Below are 14,943 nucleotides of genomic sequence, written 5' to 3'. Positions count from 1 at the left end.
CTGTGCAGCCCCAGTGGACAGACAGACAGGGGTGAAGCGGGCGCTGGCCTGATCCTTCCCCCGACGAGGCTCGCAGTTCTGGCCTTGCCTCCCCGGGAGCAGGCTCCGGCCACGGCACTCTGTTGGACTTGCGCTTGCAAGTCGGCGACATCCAGGAATCGCTCTGCCTCCTGCTAGCCCAGTGCTGGCATTATCGATACGTATCGCGGCAGCGGTCCGTGCCTCAGCTCCACAGCAACTTAATAATCTCGGTAACATCCTGCTCTCCACTCATTTTCTTGGCAGTAGTTTTAATTACGTTTCGGGCTCCTGAATGAATTTGTTTTCTCTGGATCCTTGGCATATTGAGACGCTTGTCACGTTTGGGTGCCTGCAATCACTGATGCGTTTGTTTTAGGGGATGAATTAGTCTTCTGAGCCCGAGCATGTCCAATTTATGAATTAGGTTTCATTGAAAGCTAGGACAAAACAAAACCAGAAACGATTTTGCTGAACCACTTTTCTACCCCACTCCCTCGCCCCCAGCGCGGGGGTAAAAATCTCTCATTTCCATTTCGCTCGTCAGTCGCGGATCATGTCCCGGGCCAGAGCGCATGGAAGGAGGAAGGAGGAAGGGGCACCCCGCCCCCTCCCGCCCCAACCTCGGCGTGGTGCCCCCGCGCCCTTACCTCCGCGCCGCGTAGTGCCGCGCCGCGGGCCGGGCGGGGGCTGCAGCCCCGCGGGGAGAGCCTGCGCCCCCTCCCCTGCGCTCGGAGCGTCGGCCCCCGAGCCCCTTTCCCCCGAAATATACACACACTGCGTGTGTGTGTGTGTATATATATATATATATATATAAAAAGATAGATGCAGAATTCTTGCTATAGCTCTACGTATTTAACTGCAATTAATTTCCCTGCTCCGGCACAGCCATCCCACTTCCTCGGGGAGCCGCGGAACTCCCCTCCGTACCGCCCGCCCGGGCGCCCCGCGCCCGCCGCCGCGCCGTGCCCCGGCGGCACCAAGCGCCGAGGCTCCGCAGTCACGTGGCGCGGGGGGCGGGCGGCGGCGGCGGCGGCGGCGGCGGGGGGGCCGCTCCGCAGTTCGCGGTCTGCCGGCGCCCCGGCACACACCGAGCGCTGGAGGCTCCGCCGCGCCGCCTGCCAACCCGGGATCTACCGCCGTGCTTGCTGAGCCCCGGCTTTTTTTTTTTCTCTCTCTCCCCATCGCCCCTTTTCCTCTATCTTGGAAAATTCTTGGGCTGCTGGGGGAATTTGGGATTTTTTTCCAAGGGGGGGTTGTCTGGGCATCTCCCCCCCGCGCCCGCTGCCTTGCTGCACCTGCCCTTGCGCCTTTTTTCCTCTTTTCCCCCGTCTGTCTCTCCACCAAACCCGGGCTGATGAGCTGTGCGAGAGGCTGGAAATGGAAGTGTTGATGCTCTGGCTTTTCCCCTGGATATTTCAGTGCGTTTCGGTGCGGGCGGACTCCATCATCCACATTGGTAAGAGAGGGAGCGGGGGGGATGGAGGGGTGGAGAGGGACGCGGCAGATAAGTAAATATATGAAGGGAGCGTCTCGTTTAACCGCGGTAATGTTATAGACAGCGGTTGAACCCAACTCCGCGGCGAAACGGGAGGAGCAGGAGGAGGGAGGGGAAATAGGCAGCTGAATCCCCCCGATTGTAAAGTTAGGGGCAAAATGCCGGCCGGGCCGGGCCGGGCTGCGAGACCGGGAGCGGGCGCAGGGCGGGGGGGCCGCCGCTGCGGTCTCCCATGTAGCCGGGGAGTCTGTGCTTGGACCTGTTTGCGTGGAAAGGCTTCCCCCCCCGCCTCTTGGCCACCGAAAACAAACAGCCGCCCCCGACACCCGAACAGGAGAGCGGCATAATCTGAACGTGCTCGTAGGGAAAACTTTCGGGGAGATAAGCCCCTGGTTTCCATCCCCCGTGGTAGCAGGTGTCAGCCGAGGCGGCATGCAGGGGGAACTTGGCTGGGAAAGGGTTAGAAAGGCGAGATTTGCAGTGGCTGTGCGTGTGTGTGCGCGCAACTGTTGTGGTTTGAATAAGATCTCATTAAAACCGCTGGGCAGCAAGAAGGCTGGATCAGCAGTGGGAGGAAGAGGGGGATGAATAAGAGGCAAAGGAAAGGCTGATATGAACTTTTATGGCTTCTGGGAGCAAGGCGTGGTGATGTCCGCGGGAAGCCTGGCAAGCAAGAGCAAGGCTCTGCAGTCACCTTTTGGCTGGTGTTGAAAGGTACCAGCAGGAAGGCAAACGAGGATGTTCAGGCGCGGAGAGGGGGGAGAGGATCACTTGTGGAGGATGATAGAGGAGGAGACGGGAGTGAGGCCGGGAAATGAAAAGCCCTAATTCCCACCAGCCTTTGGGGAGGGTGGGAGATCGAAAAAAGGAGGGGGCCGGGGCGGGAGCTATCCTGGCGAGGGGAGGCTCCACGGAGACTGGAGGAAAGTACCGTGTCGACCCGTGTCGGGCACGGGGAGAAGGCGACCGGCCCAGTAACAAGTTTCCCGGCAGGGGCGGCGGCGTCAGCAGCTCCGGGGCCGGTGGCGGAGGCTCCGGTCGGCGCCGCTCGCCTCCGGAGCCTGGGGACGCAGCCAAGGCAGACAGCATTGCGGAGCCATTAAGGAGACGGGGTCAGCCCCGGTCGTAGCGGGGGACTGCGGTCCCGGGGCGCTCCCCAGGGCTGGGCAGACCGCCGCGACCCCGGGGCCAGCCCCGCGGGGAGGCGGTGCGTCCGCCTTGGGGCAGTGCCCAGGCCGGGGGCGGTGAGCGAAACAGCCTCGGCGGTTCTCCCTCTCGGCCCCGCTTCTCCTGCGAGTGGACGGTGACACCTCGGCTTCTCCCCGCACGAACTTCAGCCCGAGTGGTGTTTGCTAACTAACTCCTGGCAGAAATAGCGGTCCGGTGGGCAAGAGAGCAGAGATGCTGTGTGCGGAGCCGTGATTTCAAACGGGCGGTGCACGCAGGCTCCAGCCACAGGCGCGCACAGTGTGAATCAGCAGGACTTTTCCAGGCTGGGGGATAACGTGTTTTGTTGTTGGGGGGTTTTTCTGGTGGTTTTTTTTTTGTTTTTGGTTTTGGTTTTGGTTTTTTTTGCTTGTTTTGTTGCTAGCTCTAGAGATCTGCCACTGGCGCGCAGAGCAGGGCTGTAAGCCTGGTGTGGGCACACACGCGCTCCCTAGGGAGGAAATCTTACGTAACACACATCGCCAGATGTTTTCACGTTAACTCCATAAACAGGACAGCGAAATTAAGATTTACAGGTTATCGGACACAAATCCTGGCTTCACCTTCGGGGGTGCGTGTGCGCCTCAGTGAAACCGCTGCCCGAAAGGCAACGTCCAGGGAGCGGCGGGGAGCGGGGAGCTGGCCGGGTCGCCACGCCTGCTCCCGTTCCCGTCACTGGCGCAGGGGGTCCCTCGCCCCGGCGTGAGTCCAGTTCAGGGTTCCGTAAACGCCGGTGAAGCAGAAGTGGTCGGGAGAAGCGTTGCGCTTCCCCGTGCCCGGGACGAGGCCGCGCAGCCAGCGGCGGCCGCCCACGGGTGGGTCCCAGTTCCACAGGCGCCCGGTGCCCTCTGGAGCTGCCCCGCCTGGCATCGTGCGAGCCGGTCCGAGGTCTGCACGGCCCAGGGGAGAGCGGGGGTCCTGGGGCGGCGAGCGGGTGGGCCGACCCGGTGAGGAGCGGGATCGAGCCTTCCTCACCCTCTGACGCCTTCCTCCCCGCAGGTGCCATTTTCGAAGGCAATGCTGCCAAGGACGACGAGGTGTTCAAGCAGGCGGTGTCGGATCTGAACCTCAATGACGACATCCTCCAGAGCGAGAAAATCACTTACTCCATCAAGCTCATAGAGGCAAACAACCCCTTCCATGCCGTGCAGGAAGGTGAGCGCCCCTGGCCGGCACCGACGGGGCGGGTGGGCTAGGCGCCGGGACGGGACGGGGCTGAGAGCGGCCCGCCCCCGGCCCGGCTCGGCCTCTCAGCGGGGAGGAGGTTCCAACGCCGCTAGCAGCCCATCCCTGTCCTGCCGCTCGGCTGGAAACTTTTCTTCGGTCGAGGGTTGGCGCTGTCTTACCAGGAAAGGGGAGGGAGGGAGCGAGGACAGCGCGGTGCAACGGCTGCGGCGCCGTGCCCGGCCCGCCCGCGCAGGGCAGCCCAGGCTTGGAGAGCTGGCAGGGCAGCGGGGCTCTGGGTCGCTCCTGGATCCGCAAGCGCATCCTCCACCGCTGCGGAGGGAAGGCCGGCCCCCCCTTCCCCCCCCAGCAGGCCCACGCGTGGACGGCGGCCGGGCAGGGTAAACGAGGGGGTCTCTCCCGGTGGGGGGAGTCCGTGCGGCGCCGAGGGGCCGGGCAGGAGGACTCGACGCTTGCAGGAACGGCTGCGGGAGGTGGCGGGGCACAAGCCGGCACCTCTCCCTGCGCATCTGCTTCCCGTCTCTCAAGGGAAAGCAGAGCTGGGGCGGCCGGCGGCGACAGCGTGGCCCTCCGTCAGAGAGGACCTCCCTCCCGGGTGGCTAGAGGGTAAGGTAGCCTAGTCGCCGGCTGAAAACCTCCCCCGAGTTTACAAGATCTGGCAAGTAGCTACGTAGGTAAAGTCAGTTAGATTGTTGCAAAGGGAAACGTTTCGATTAATCAGCTGCCTTTACAAATAAGACTTTAAAAAGACATTTTTTGTGATTTAATGAAGCCAAGGTTAATTATGGCCTAGATTATTTCAGAAGCTGTGTTTTTCAGTAGTAATTATTCTAGAAACAGAGAGCTATTTATATACCGAGACTAGAATATTAAAAAAAAAAAAAGATTCATCACCAGCCTTACCCTTAGTTTTACAGAGCACAAAGTGAATGTTTCCCTGTATGAAAATTTGCATTCATCCATATGTATTTATGTCTTAAATTGTGTACATGCAAATTATGGCTACAAAATTACACCGAATGTTAATTTTCATGAACTCTGAACAATTTCTTCTGCTATCTTTTTTCCTCAGAGTAGATGCTAGTTAATACCACACACATTCAGGAGAAGCAGCAATATATACCTTTTCAAGGGCCTGATCCCATTAGCAATAGGATTACACCTGCTGCTCTGAAAGCTTAGCAAGGAGATGTGAAAAAACCTTTATGAAAATGGGAAGAAGGGGACTTTAAAACAAAACTCCACCTACATAGTCAGACACCAGAGGAAAATAAAAATCTCTAAATAATGGCGGGTTGATTTATTGGCAAAGATTAACTGAACAATTGGATCTTCTTACATTTGCAAAAGCTCAGCGTCCTATATTGGAGCTTATTCATATTCATGGAAGCAACAGTAGTTGGCTGGTTGAACAATTGCTTTCAACAATGTCTCTTCTCAGAAGTAAAACTTTATGAAACTGTTCTGAATGCCCTGGGATCTGAGCTGACAGTCTTGTGGACTGAGTCCCTTTGCTCAGTTTTGCTGACAGCAGAAAAGCATGACCAACTGGAGGATTCTTCTTGATCTAGTAGGATTTTTTTTTTTAAATGGTTTATTTGCTAACCTTGAAGATTAGTATTGCATTTATGAAGACTACTGTAAAAATAAAATTTCCCCATTGAAAATCCATGCTGGAGCCACAGAAAAGACTCTGGTCAGGTTTTTAATGTTTTTGATACAGAATCTTTGTGCTATCTGAATATATGTAAATAAAGATGTTTCCTCCTACCCCTTCCAAGATGCTCTTTCAGGACTCATGTATCCATTGCAACTAGAATTGCCCTTTGATTAACTGATCCCACACTGAAGAATTAAGGAAGTGGTTGATGAATATTCACACTTCCAAAGAGAAGTTGTTCTCTGTCACTACTTCATTAAGGCATATCAATGTGTCTTGTTTTGGGAGGACTATGAAATGATCCTATCTGCAAGTAAAATCTTGCCCTTGCCACAGTGGGAGAGCTAAGAGAAGAGTATCGGACTTTGCTCAGTTTCCTGGCTTGCTTTGTTGGTTCAGGTCAGGTCTATTTTAATTTAAGATTTAATTTCCTACTTTTGAAACTGTTATACAACATGCTGACAGAATGATCTACGGGACGTACAAGTTGCCAGGTTATTCTTGCTGAGCAGTGTCTCTCTGCTCAATGTTAGTTGGTGTCATTCTGACTATTCAAAATCTCGTCGTACCTCACTGTATGTATGGCTGTCCTGCTCATTTCAGTAGAATGGTGCGTGTAGTAGTCAAAATAACCTGGAGCAAATCCACTGCCCAGACTGCTCGCAGAATCTTGCTGCTGCTACATAAAATGCCCTGACACCTACATTATTCTGCAGTGTCTTTCTAAGGAGCACGATGGAAATCAATGTTGCAAGCATTAGTTTCATAGTGATGGAATTTTTTATAGTAAAAACCAATCTGGAAAAAAAATAGACCACTGTGATACTACCTCCAGAATAGTTCACGCAATCAAACCAATCACGAATATTGTTTTTATTTGAAGCATCTTCTGCACAGTCTTGTGAGATGACATAATTATAAATTATTCCTTAAGTCCCTTAAAGAGAGTGCTGCAAGCAAGGACACACAGCACAATGATACTGTGCTGGTAAAACTATGGAAAGTCATCCCTCTGTGTAACAAGGTCTATTACACAGTAACAAGACTTTAATTACTGATGGAGGTAGTTTTGAACGTGCATTTGACCTGGCATTTATTGTGCGGTTGGAGAACTTTTGTGTGGGTAGGAAGCATGGAAGAGTAGTAACCATAAGGTTTTCTCAGTAGGAGCAGTGCATTTGCAGAACTAAAGGCCGAACAGAAGATACCTTGCTTTCCATAAATGGAGTAGTTTTCAGTGCTGGAAGGTGCCGAGAAGTGCCGTAAAGTGTTGGAAAAAAGCTTTAGGGACTTTGCTTTAGAGCAAGAAGGGCACTATTGTGATAGTTTCTGGTGACTGAAATACATCAGTAAATTCAGAGATCTTTTTTCTTCAAAGACTTGGTGGACACTTGTGTTAATGGTTATGTCATGCGCCAGAGATCAGTAATTAACAAAAAGTGTGAATCATGTTCCAACTTGGTCTTTCATTTTAATACATGTTACAGAAACAGGATCTTCTTGTGCTGATGAGCAAATAAATTGTTTTGGCCCTATCAAACTTATATTCCATAACAAAGTGTGGCAACTGGGTGGAAGGAACTCCAGTGGCAAGGGATGTAACAGTAAAGAATAAACAGACCCTGCTGTATGCATAAAATAGGACTTAGTTGTCTGTTTGCTCTTGCAAGCAGTCATCGCATTTTGTAGAATATTGTTTTTATGTATGTGGCAATTACTTGAGGGAAAAATTGTTTTTTTGCCGACTGTCATGGGAGAAAATATACATGGAGAATCATTGTTCTTTTCATATGATTTTAATCAAAATGAGCTCAAATCACAAACATAATGTTAAATTATATCCTTGCTTCCAGAAGAGCTATGTGCTCAGTTTCTGTTAAGTGATTGAGATGTGAGATAATAAGTGCTTGTTTGTGTGTGGTGTGTATTTAAGCTAGTAGTGTGGTAACCGTTTTGTGATTCAAGGATTCAAATAAGCTCAAAGGCATGAGAAACACTTCAAAGCTTTCAGGTCAAATTGGGATTTTTGAACTTGCTGTTGGTATTGAAAAGGGACTTTGTGTATGACATATGGGTGGCAAACAAGTTTCTGTCTGGACTTGAAAACAGGGTGTCATGTTTAAACTAAAAACCAAACAAAACTAACGTGTAAGTTTTTAAAATGTTGCTTTTGGAGGGGGAGTAGTTAGCTATAAGTCAAAACTGTGGCATAGGAAAGCTAATGCTTAACTTTTGCAGTGCTCTTTGGAGAAGGGATCCAAAGGAGACAGTTACTCAAGAAACTGTGAAACACTAAACCCCTGTTTCTCAGTGGATGATGCTTGCACATCTATGAAGCTTTCCTGGAGCTGAAACTTGCTGTTCTCTCTGCATAGCAATTTCAAATGAATTGTTTCTAATTTGAGAAGCCTTGTATGTGTGCTTGTTGATGTTAAAATGCTGTCAGCTCTGGAAACCAGAACAAATTTGGAAAATCAGAATGTGATTTGAGAGCAAGAATGGTGTTCCATAAATGGATTTATTGTCAGTCCCATGTATGCTGCTGTGATTTCAGGGCAACTCAGAGCTGCTGATTTTTTGGATATCTGTGCTGTATACCGTTGAATGAATCGGACCTTTTACGATAGTCTGTAGGACTTGGTAGCGATATGTACTTGGCATAGTTCTTGAACTATCTTGACTCAGCACATACATTTCAAGTTACTACAACAGTTGCTTTCTAACAGTTTTATTTGTTGAGAAGGTATAAGCTGATCAATGTGTAGATAGTGACCTGGAGAAGGGGACTCAGCAGCTCCATTGCTGCTCTGTTTATCTAGCCACAAACGCAAGCAGAGCTATGCTTGTCATATGTGCATTGTCCAGTGGTAGGGAACCATGGAGGAGCAGAGTGTCTGTATGCTTGTGTGTGTGCATATATCCTGGGATATTTGCACACAGCTCTTTTTGCAAACCTGGGACTCTTTTGCAAGGTAGTGCAAGTGTCCCTGACTAGAAACCCACAGGTGGGCCAGAAGCTGTCTCCTGATTTTGGTGAAGTGCAAACTTCAGGATTCAGTTAAAGGACTGTTTTCTCTGTTGGGAGAATTTAAACTTAGGTGGCTATTGAATATAGGAGAGGCAGACCTAACAACAACTGTGAAAAGATACCCTTGGGTCATGGTAATAACCCTCCCCTTGCCATTGGGTATGCCCAGATCCAGCACCATATAAAGCTATGTCGAATAGACATTTGTGTAAATGCGGAGTAAGACCTTTTGCTTTGCTGAGCTGTAGTTTCACATGCCCCAGAAGAGAAGGTTTTTTTAGAGTTAGGATGTTTTGATACCAGAATGGAAGAGTAGAGAGAAAGGAAAGGGAAGCATAACAAATGGAAACAAAAAATAAGATGAAAATTAATAAAATATTGCATATACAAATTATTCGTTTTTTTAAAAACAAAGCTTTATTGATTTGACAGCATTGGATTGGGGAATTTGGTGCCTGGTTAGAAATCATAGGTTGCACCTACATTTTTAATGTAAAGCATAAAAAATAAAAAATTCTCTTCTGCCAGAATTGCAAAGGATTGGTTTCTATCAATATAGTGTCAATTTATTTTTCTCCAGTGGTTTCTTTTGAGTCTTTCATCATCACATAACTTTACCTTTATCTGCTCCTCTTCTGCGGCTCACTTGAACACAGATTTCACACTGTGTTCATCAGGGTGCGGGGTCTTGTTTGGAAGTTTCTGACAGGTGAACTCTGAGCTCTCCAGAAAGAACATATTGTTACATACGTTTTTTTCTAGTTTTAATCTGAGCTTTCAACACTTTTTAAAAAACAACCAGAAAGAGTGTAGGCAGGGGTTTCCTCCCATCGTCAGAGAGGCCTTGCTGTGCAACTACATGTTTTTTCTACTAGTTTGCTGCAGTTAAAAGCTGTTGCTCAGTGGGGTGAATGGACTTAACAGTTTTACCTCCTTTTGCCCTCTGAGACCAGACCAAGACTTGTTAAGGACTGCCACAGTGAAGACATCTGTGACACTGTCATCTCATTGTGCTTGTGTTTTTATGCTCTGTAGTTGCATGGCTCAGTGTATTATACACCAGAGTGTTTCACAGAGCTGAGGAAAACAGCAAATTAAAATGACCATCTCTTCCCGTTCTTGTGGTGGTGTTATGCTGAAAGCAGGGACCTGCAGGTATCTTCAGTAGGAAGGAAAGGAGTCAATAGCGCATAAAGGAGTCCATTTGGTGCTGAGGATGAAGGAAGGCTACAGACTGCGGCCAAATAACCAAACACACCTTTGTTTTGTTGTTTCATTCCACTTGCTGTTTGTTACTCTGTAGCCACAGCTATTCAGGTTCTGGTCACAGCTTAATTAGAGGTGCAAAATATTTTGTACTTTTGGGAGACAGTCCCACTCAAAGGTATCCCTGCTACAGCCTGGGTTTTTTACAGGATGTTCTGGGGTTAGTTCCACCCCAGCCATATTCTCTGCTTTTGCAGAGGCTCCCATCATTTCAGGCTGGGGCTGAGCTGCCCGGGGAGCAAGCTCCAGACAGTGCCATGCATCAGGGTGCAGCAGGCAGCGAGGAGTTGGGGAAGAAGGAGGTGCTGCTGAGGGCTCACATCATTATGCTACATCATTAACTAGCATGCTAGACATTATCCCAAAAGATCAGAAATAAGGAGTGTTCAAAAAAAGATTAGTGAATATGTTTCAGATTTGAAGTTTTTCTTTCTGTTTCTCTTTTTTATTTTTTCTTTCTTCAAGAAAATAATTTTCTGAGTGCTTGCTTTGTCTGTGGCAGCTTTTCTCAGTCGTTGTGGAGGAGGATCTGTAAATGTGAAATGAGTACACAAAACCACCTCAGCTTCCTCTAGTTAAAATAATGGTGAAAGAAAGTGATCCTAAATTGTGAAATACAATCTGTATATATGCATATACATATACATTCATGCCTGTATACCCTGTATAAATAATGTAATTGCTAGACTTACTGTAATGTATCCAGCAGGGAATATGCCATGAACCTTTCTGTGTTGAGAGTCTTCCAGTGACGGATGATTAGAGGATTGACTATCAAGTATTACATCTTAAATTACATCTTCATACTTGCGGAATGAGATTAATTTAACATTTTGATGTGATTCATCATGTTACAGTTGAGCCATGCAGTGAAAGGAGTTAAAACTACACATTCTTTGAATGGAGTGGATATCATCATGTTTATTAAAACTGTTCATGTCTTACTATAGTTATTTACTGGAAAGAAAACAAAACAAAACCTCAAAGCCTAGTTTTACAACTACAGTAGTGCCTGACTGTAAGACTACAGTACACTAAGACTGTGGCTGAAATAGTGTAATGGTTTAACCCCAGTCGGCAACTGAGCACCACAAAGCCACTTGCTCATGCTCCAGTGTAAGGGGAATAGAAGAGTAAAAGTGAGAAAACTCATGGGTTGAGATGAGGACAGTTTAATAGGTAAAGCAAAAGCTGCGCACACGAGTAAAACAAAACAAGGAATTCATCCACCACTTCCCCTGGGCAGGCAGGTGTTCAGCCATGAAGCAGGTCTCCATCACGCATAACGGGTACTTGGGAAGACAAACGCCATGACTCCGAATGTCCTCCTCTTCCTTCTTCTTCCCCCAGCTTTATATGCTCAGCGTGACACCATATGGTATGGGATATCCCTGTGGTCAGTTGGGGTCAGCTGTCCCGGCTGTGTCCCCTCCCAGCTTCTTGTGCACCCCCAGCCTCCTTGCTAGTGGGGTCAGGAGCAGAAAAGGCCTTGCCTCTGTGTAAGCGCTGCTCAGCAATAACTAAAACATCCCTGCGTTATCAACGCTGTTTCCAGCACAAATCCAAAGCATAGCCCCATACTAGCTACTGGGAAGAAAATTAACTTTATCCCAGACAAAACCAGCACAAATAGTTACTTCAGATTTAACTTTTTGCCATTTCAGAGGAACCATAGTCAAACCCTTCTTGATTTTTTAGGCAAAATTCAAAAAGTTTTTCATACTTTTATTCATAATAAATTCCCTCTGAGGGGAATTCCTGCTCTGTCTTTGTCATCTCATGCTTAGAGATGTTTTTTCAATTTGCCCCTCAGAAAAAAATTACTTGGAATCATACTGCTGTGTGAGTCTTATAATTATAGGAAATTAAATTTCTTTTTTAGTAGATGTCTTTGTTTATCTGAAAGTGCCCCGCTAGAATGAAAATGGCCCACATAGCTATTGCTTTTCTGGCAAGAGATTTTTCCATAATTTACAGATACTTGAGTTGATGATTTTGAAAAACGGCTTACATGTTAAATTTTGCATTTTGACAGGGTGTTTTTAAGTAATAGAACTTGCAGTGATTTTTCTTATATACAGAAATGTTGTGTGGTTCTTCCATTTGGAAACCTGTTGAAAGAGGTCAGGTTTCAGACCGAGTAATGAAACATTTTATGCACAGGGCACATACAAGTTATGCAGACTACCTTACATAAAAATGTGTCAGCTCTGAAGTTGAAATCTAGATGCTACCCTGAGAATCCTTCCCATTTCACTCTTCACTGAGGAAAGGGAGCAGCTAATGCCGATCCTTAGTATGGCTCTTTTGCTATTAGGATTCTTGTCCATGAGAAAGTTGGACTAAGACTGTTAAATAGCATGCAACATTTTGAGAACCTCATTTTATATCATATGTAGATCTGTAATAATTTCAAAGGCAGATAATAATGATATGTTAATATGCCAAGATTTCTTTCATTTATGTAACTTTAAGGCAATAAATATCTGCAATGAGAAATATGCTGAAAGGATTTCTTTTATGTTTTTCCTAATAGCTTGCATTTAATTATAATTTGGAGACCTGATTGCTGTGCTTGAAACTGCGTTCAGGCTTGTGGGTTTGGAGTGCTTTTATAGTCTGAAAGGTTTGTCTTATCAGAAAGAGCCTGTCTATACTGGCCCTGCTTTTGTGAAGTTCCTTTCTTTTGACCCTGTTGTGGCATCTTGGTGCTTGTCCATTTTTTTCCTTTTGCCTATTATATTATATGTTCAGATATGCAGTAAGAATTAATACTGGAAAGCACTAACAGCCAGTGCTTAAAGGTAAAAAGAACCAAGAGGCATTAATTTCAAGTGGTGTTCAGCTGCACTAAAACACACAGCAGGTTTTCCACCGCTTGACCTTAATGAGAACCATTCCCTTAGCAACCTTTCATAGAGGGAGTAAAAGGACAGTCAGAAAACAATTTTTTCCCCCTAAATTCAAGAGAATAATATCTAAGAAATTACTTTCTCTCTATAAAAATACAAGAAGCTCAAACTAAAAAACTCCCACTGGGTCCAAACTCTCATTGTGTATCATGTTTCTCAGTTCAGTCATTTAATCTTCTGCTTTTTAACTTACTTATCTGAGTCTTCGAGATTTTAACTAGTAGCATTGCTGATGGAATACTTTCAATATCCTCAAAATCTCATTGACAATCTGGTTTGTTCTTATTTAGAAAGTGAATAAAAGGATTTTCCATATAAGCAAGTATTTGTAAAGTTAATGAGAATTGCCTTTGTCAGCGGGTAAATTACTCTACTTTATACCATTATTTGATATTTAGGAAATATCAATTATTTGCTGCTTGGTAATACTTCCAGTGGAGAATCTGTGTAAAGACCTAGAGAAGCATTTCCACAGTCCTTTGTTTTCTTAACCATCTTACCTGGATGAAAGTAAAACTTGGGATGGCGGAGGGAGAAGTTGGTTTATGGGAGGCAGAGCCTCTCAGTGTCTTTTCAGTGTCTTTGCAAATCCTTGACTTAATTTTACATTTATTTAAAAAATGCTTTAGAACTCCAAGGAAAACCTTGGTATCTATTGAGCATTGTCTTTTGTGTAATATTAGTGGCATTTTAGTCTAGAGGAGCAATTTTTTGTCCATTTCCTATCCTACTTGAGAATATTTTTGGAATTGAGAACAGTTATCTGAGAGGCTCAGAGAAAAGGAACTTAGGATGTGATGTCTGCAAGGGTCAAAACACCGAGGGCTAGGATGTTGAAGTGCACAAAAAATAAAAGGGAACAACCCAATTATCTGCTTTAAGTTTATTTTTACTGAAATTGTATTTTTCTTTTCTTTCAGCTTGCTTTTGTCCTGAAGTACTTCAGTTACTGTGGAAGTAACAGTGGTTTTGATATAGGTGGGACTTAGTGACCCAAACAGAAACAGAAAAAGCTTGTGCTTCCTCTGGTCTGAGTGAGATGCTTGCACAGTATGGGTCTGGATTTTTAAAGAGGCTGGAGAAGGGCAGGGGTGCAACAGTGTTAGCAAGTAATCGGTCTGCAAATAATCAGCCCATAGCAGGCATTTTGCTTCCCGAGAGAACAGGCATTTCCAAAATGTGCCCACAGGACAAGATGGGGAAAGATATGGTCTAGCAGAAGTTGAGGTTGACTGAACCTCTGCTTGTAGAAAGTCAGTTGTCCAGGGCAGCTTGAAATGAGAGTGCCTATACCTGGATTAAAACGTTGTACAGTCCACATGGAAAGTAATGGAAAGTAATTTCATGTTTCAGCACTACCTAGCTTTTTTTTCTTTTAAAAAAACCCAACGAATTTTAAGGGAGCTGATGGTCAGTGTGTGGTAACTCTTAGGGAACACTTTGGATGACCGTCTTGCAGCAAGGCTTCTAGACAAGCTGTATCCTCAGCCAGGAGTTAGTGCACCCATTAAATGTGTTACAGTGCTTCAGGAGCCAGTGGGGTCTTGCCTTGCCTCTGGATGGGTGCTCACAGAGTCAGCTGCACAGGCAGCAGGAGTGCTGTTGTCAAGTGTGATTAGAGCCAGCTTTGTTAAAGCAGGTGGCTGCAGTCATCTTTCCCTCCCTTCTCTGCCCGTGGCAGTGGCATTGGTCTGGCAAGACTGGTTCACAAATGGGTTCCTAAAGACTTAATGCCTTGTCATATGTTAAGCGCAGTTTACGTTTTTGCCACCATGGTGTGTTCTCTTTGCTCTTACAGCTTTGCTTAAAAATAAAATGTAATGTCAGCTAAAACTCAGAGTCATCTGGGCAACACAATGACTAGTGATGTGTGATTCTTTTTGAATCAGATCTGCAATCCTAGTTCTCAAAAGGCATTTTGCTGTCTTTTGTTAGATTTTTTTTCAGTAACCTAATATTTATCTCAGGAAGGGCTTCCTTCTTTTATCCATTTGGTTTGTTCTTAGTGTCTTATTGCCAAGTTGGGGGCTGTACAGCTGTAGCTGCTATCTTTAGGCCTCAGATTCTTCACTAAAACTCCAGTTTCTCAAAGGCATCTAGCTGGTGAGACATATACTTTCCTGACTGTTGTTGTCCTTTTCAGAGCCACATCCTCACTTCCAGCCATGCC

At 46.5% G+C, this 14,943-nt stretch overlaps 1 protein-coding gene across 1 annotated transcript in view; it reads left to right on the top strand.

Annotated features, from left to right (window-relative positions):
- Positions 1-1,398: 1,398 nt before the first annotated feature.
- The window catches only part of GRID1 (glutamate ionotropic receptor delta type subunit 1), a gene marked incomplete at its 5' end in the record, with an annotated part of 552,836 nt that continues 539,291 nt past the window's right edge, over positions 1,399-14,943 (top strand). Inside the window, 2 exons of the mRNA XM_082002351.1 lie at positions 1,399-1,477; positions 3,722-3,877. Coding sequence (XP_081858477.1) covers positions 1,399-1,477; positions 3,722-3,877 — 235 coding nt within the window. The remainder of the gene's footprint in view (positions 1,478-3,721; positions 3,878-14,943) is intronic.

This window comes from Phaethon aethereus (assembly GCF_964289735.1).
Source record: "Phaethon aethereus genome assembly, chromosome: 7".
Taxonomy (NCBI): Eukaryota; Metazoa; Chordata; class Aves; order Phaethontiformes; family Phaethontidae; genus Phaethon; species Phaethon aethereus.
This window is presented reverse-complemented; position numbering and strand designations above follow the sequence as displayed.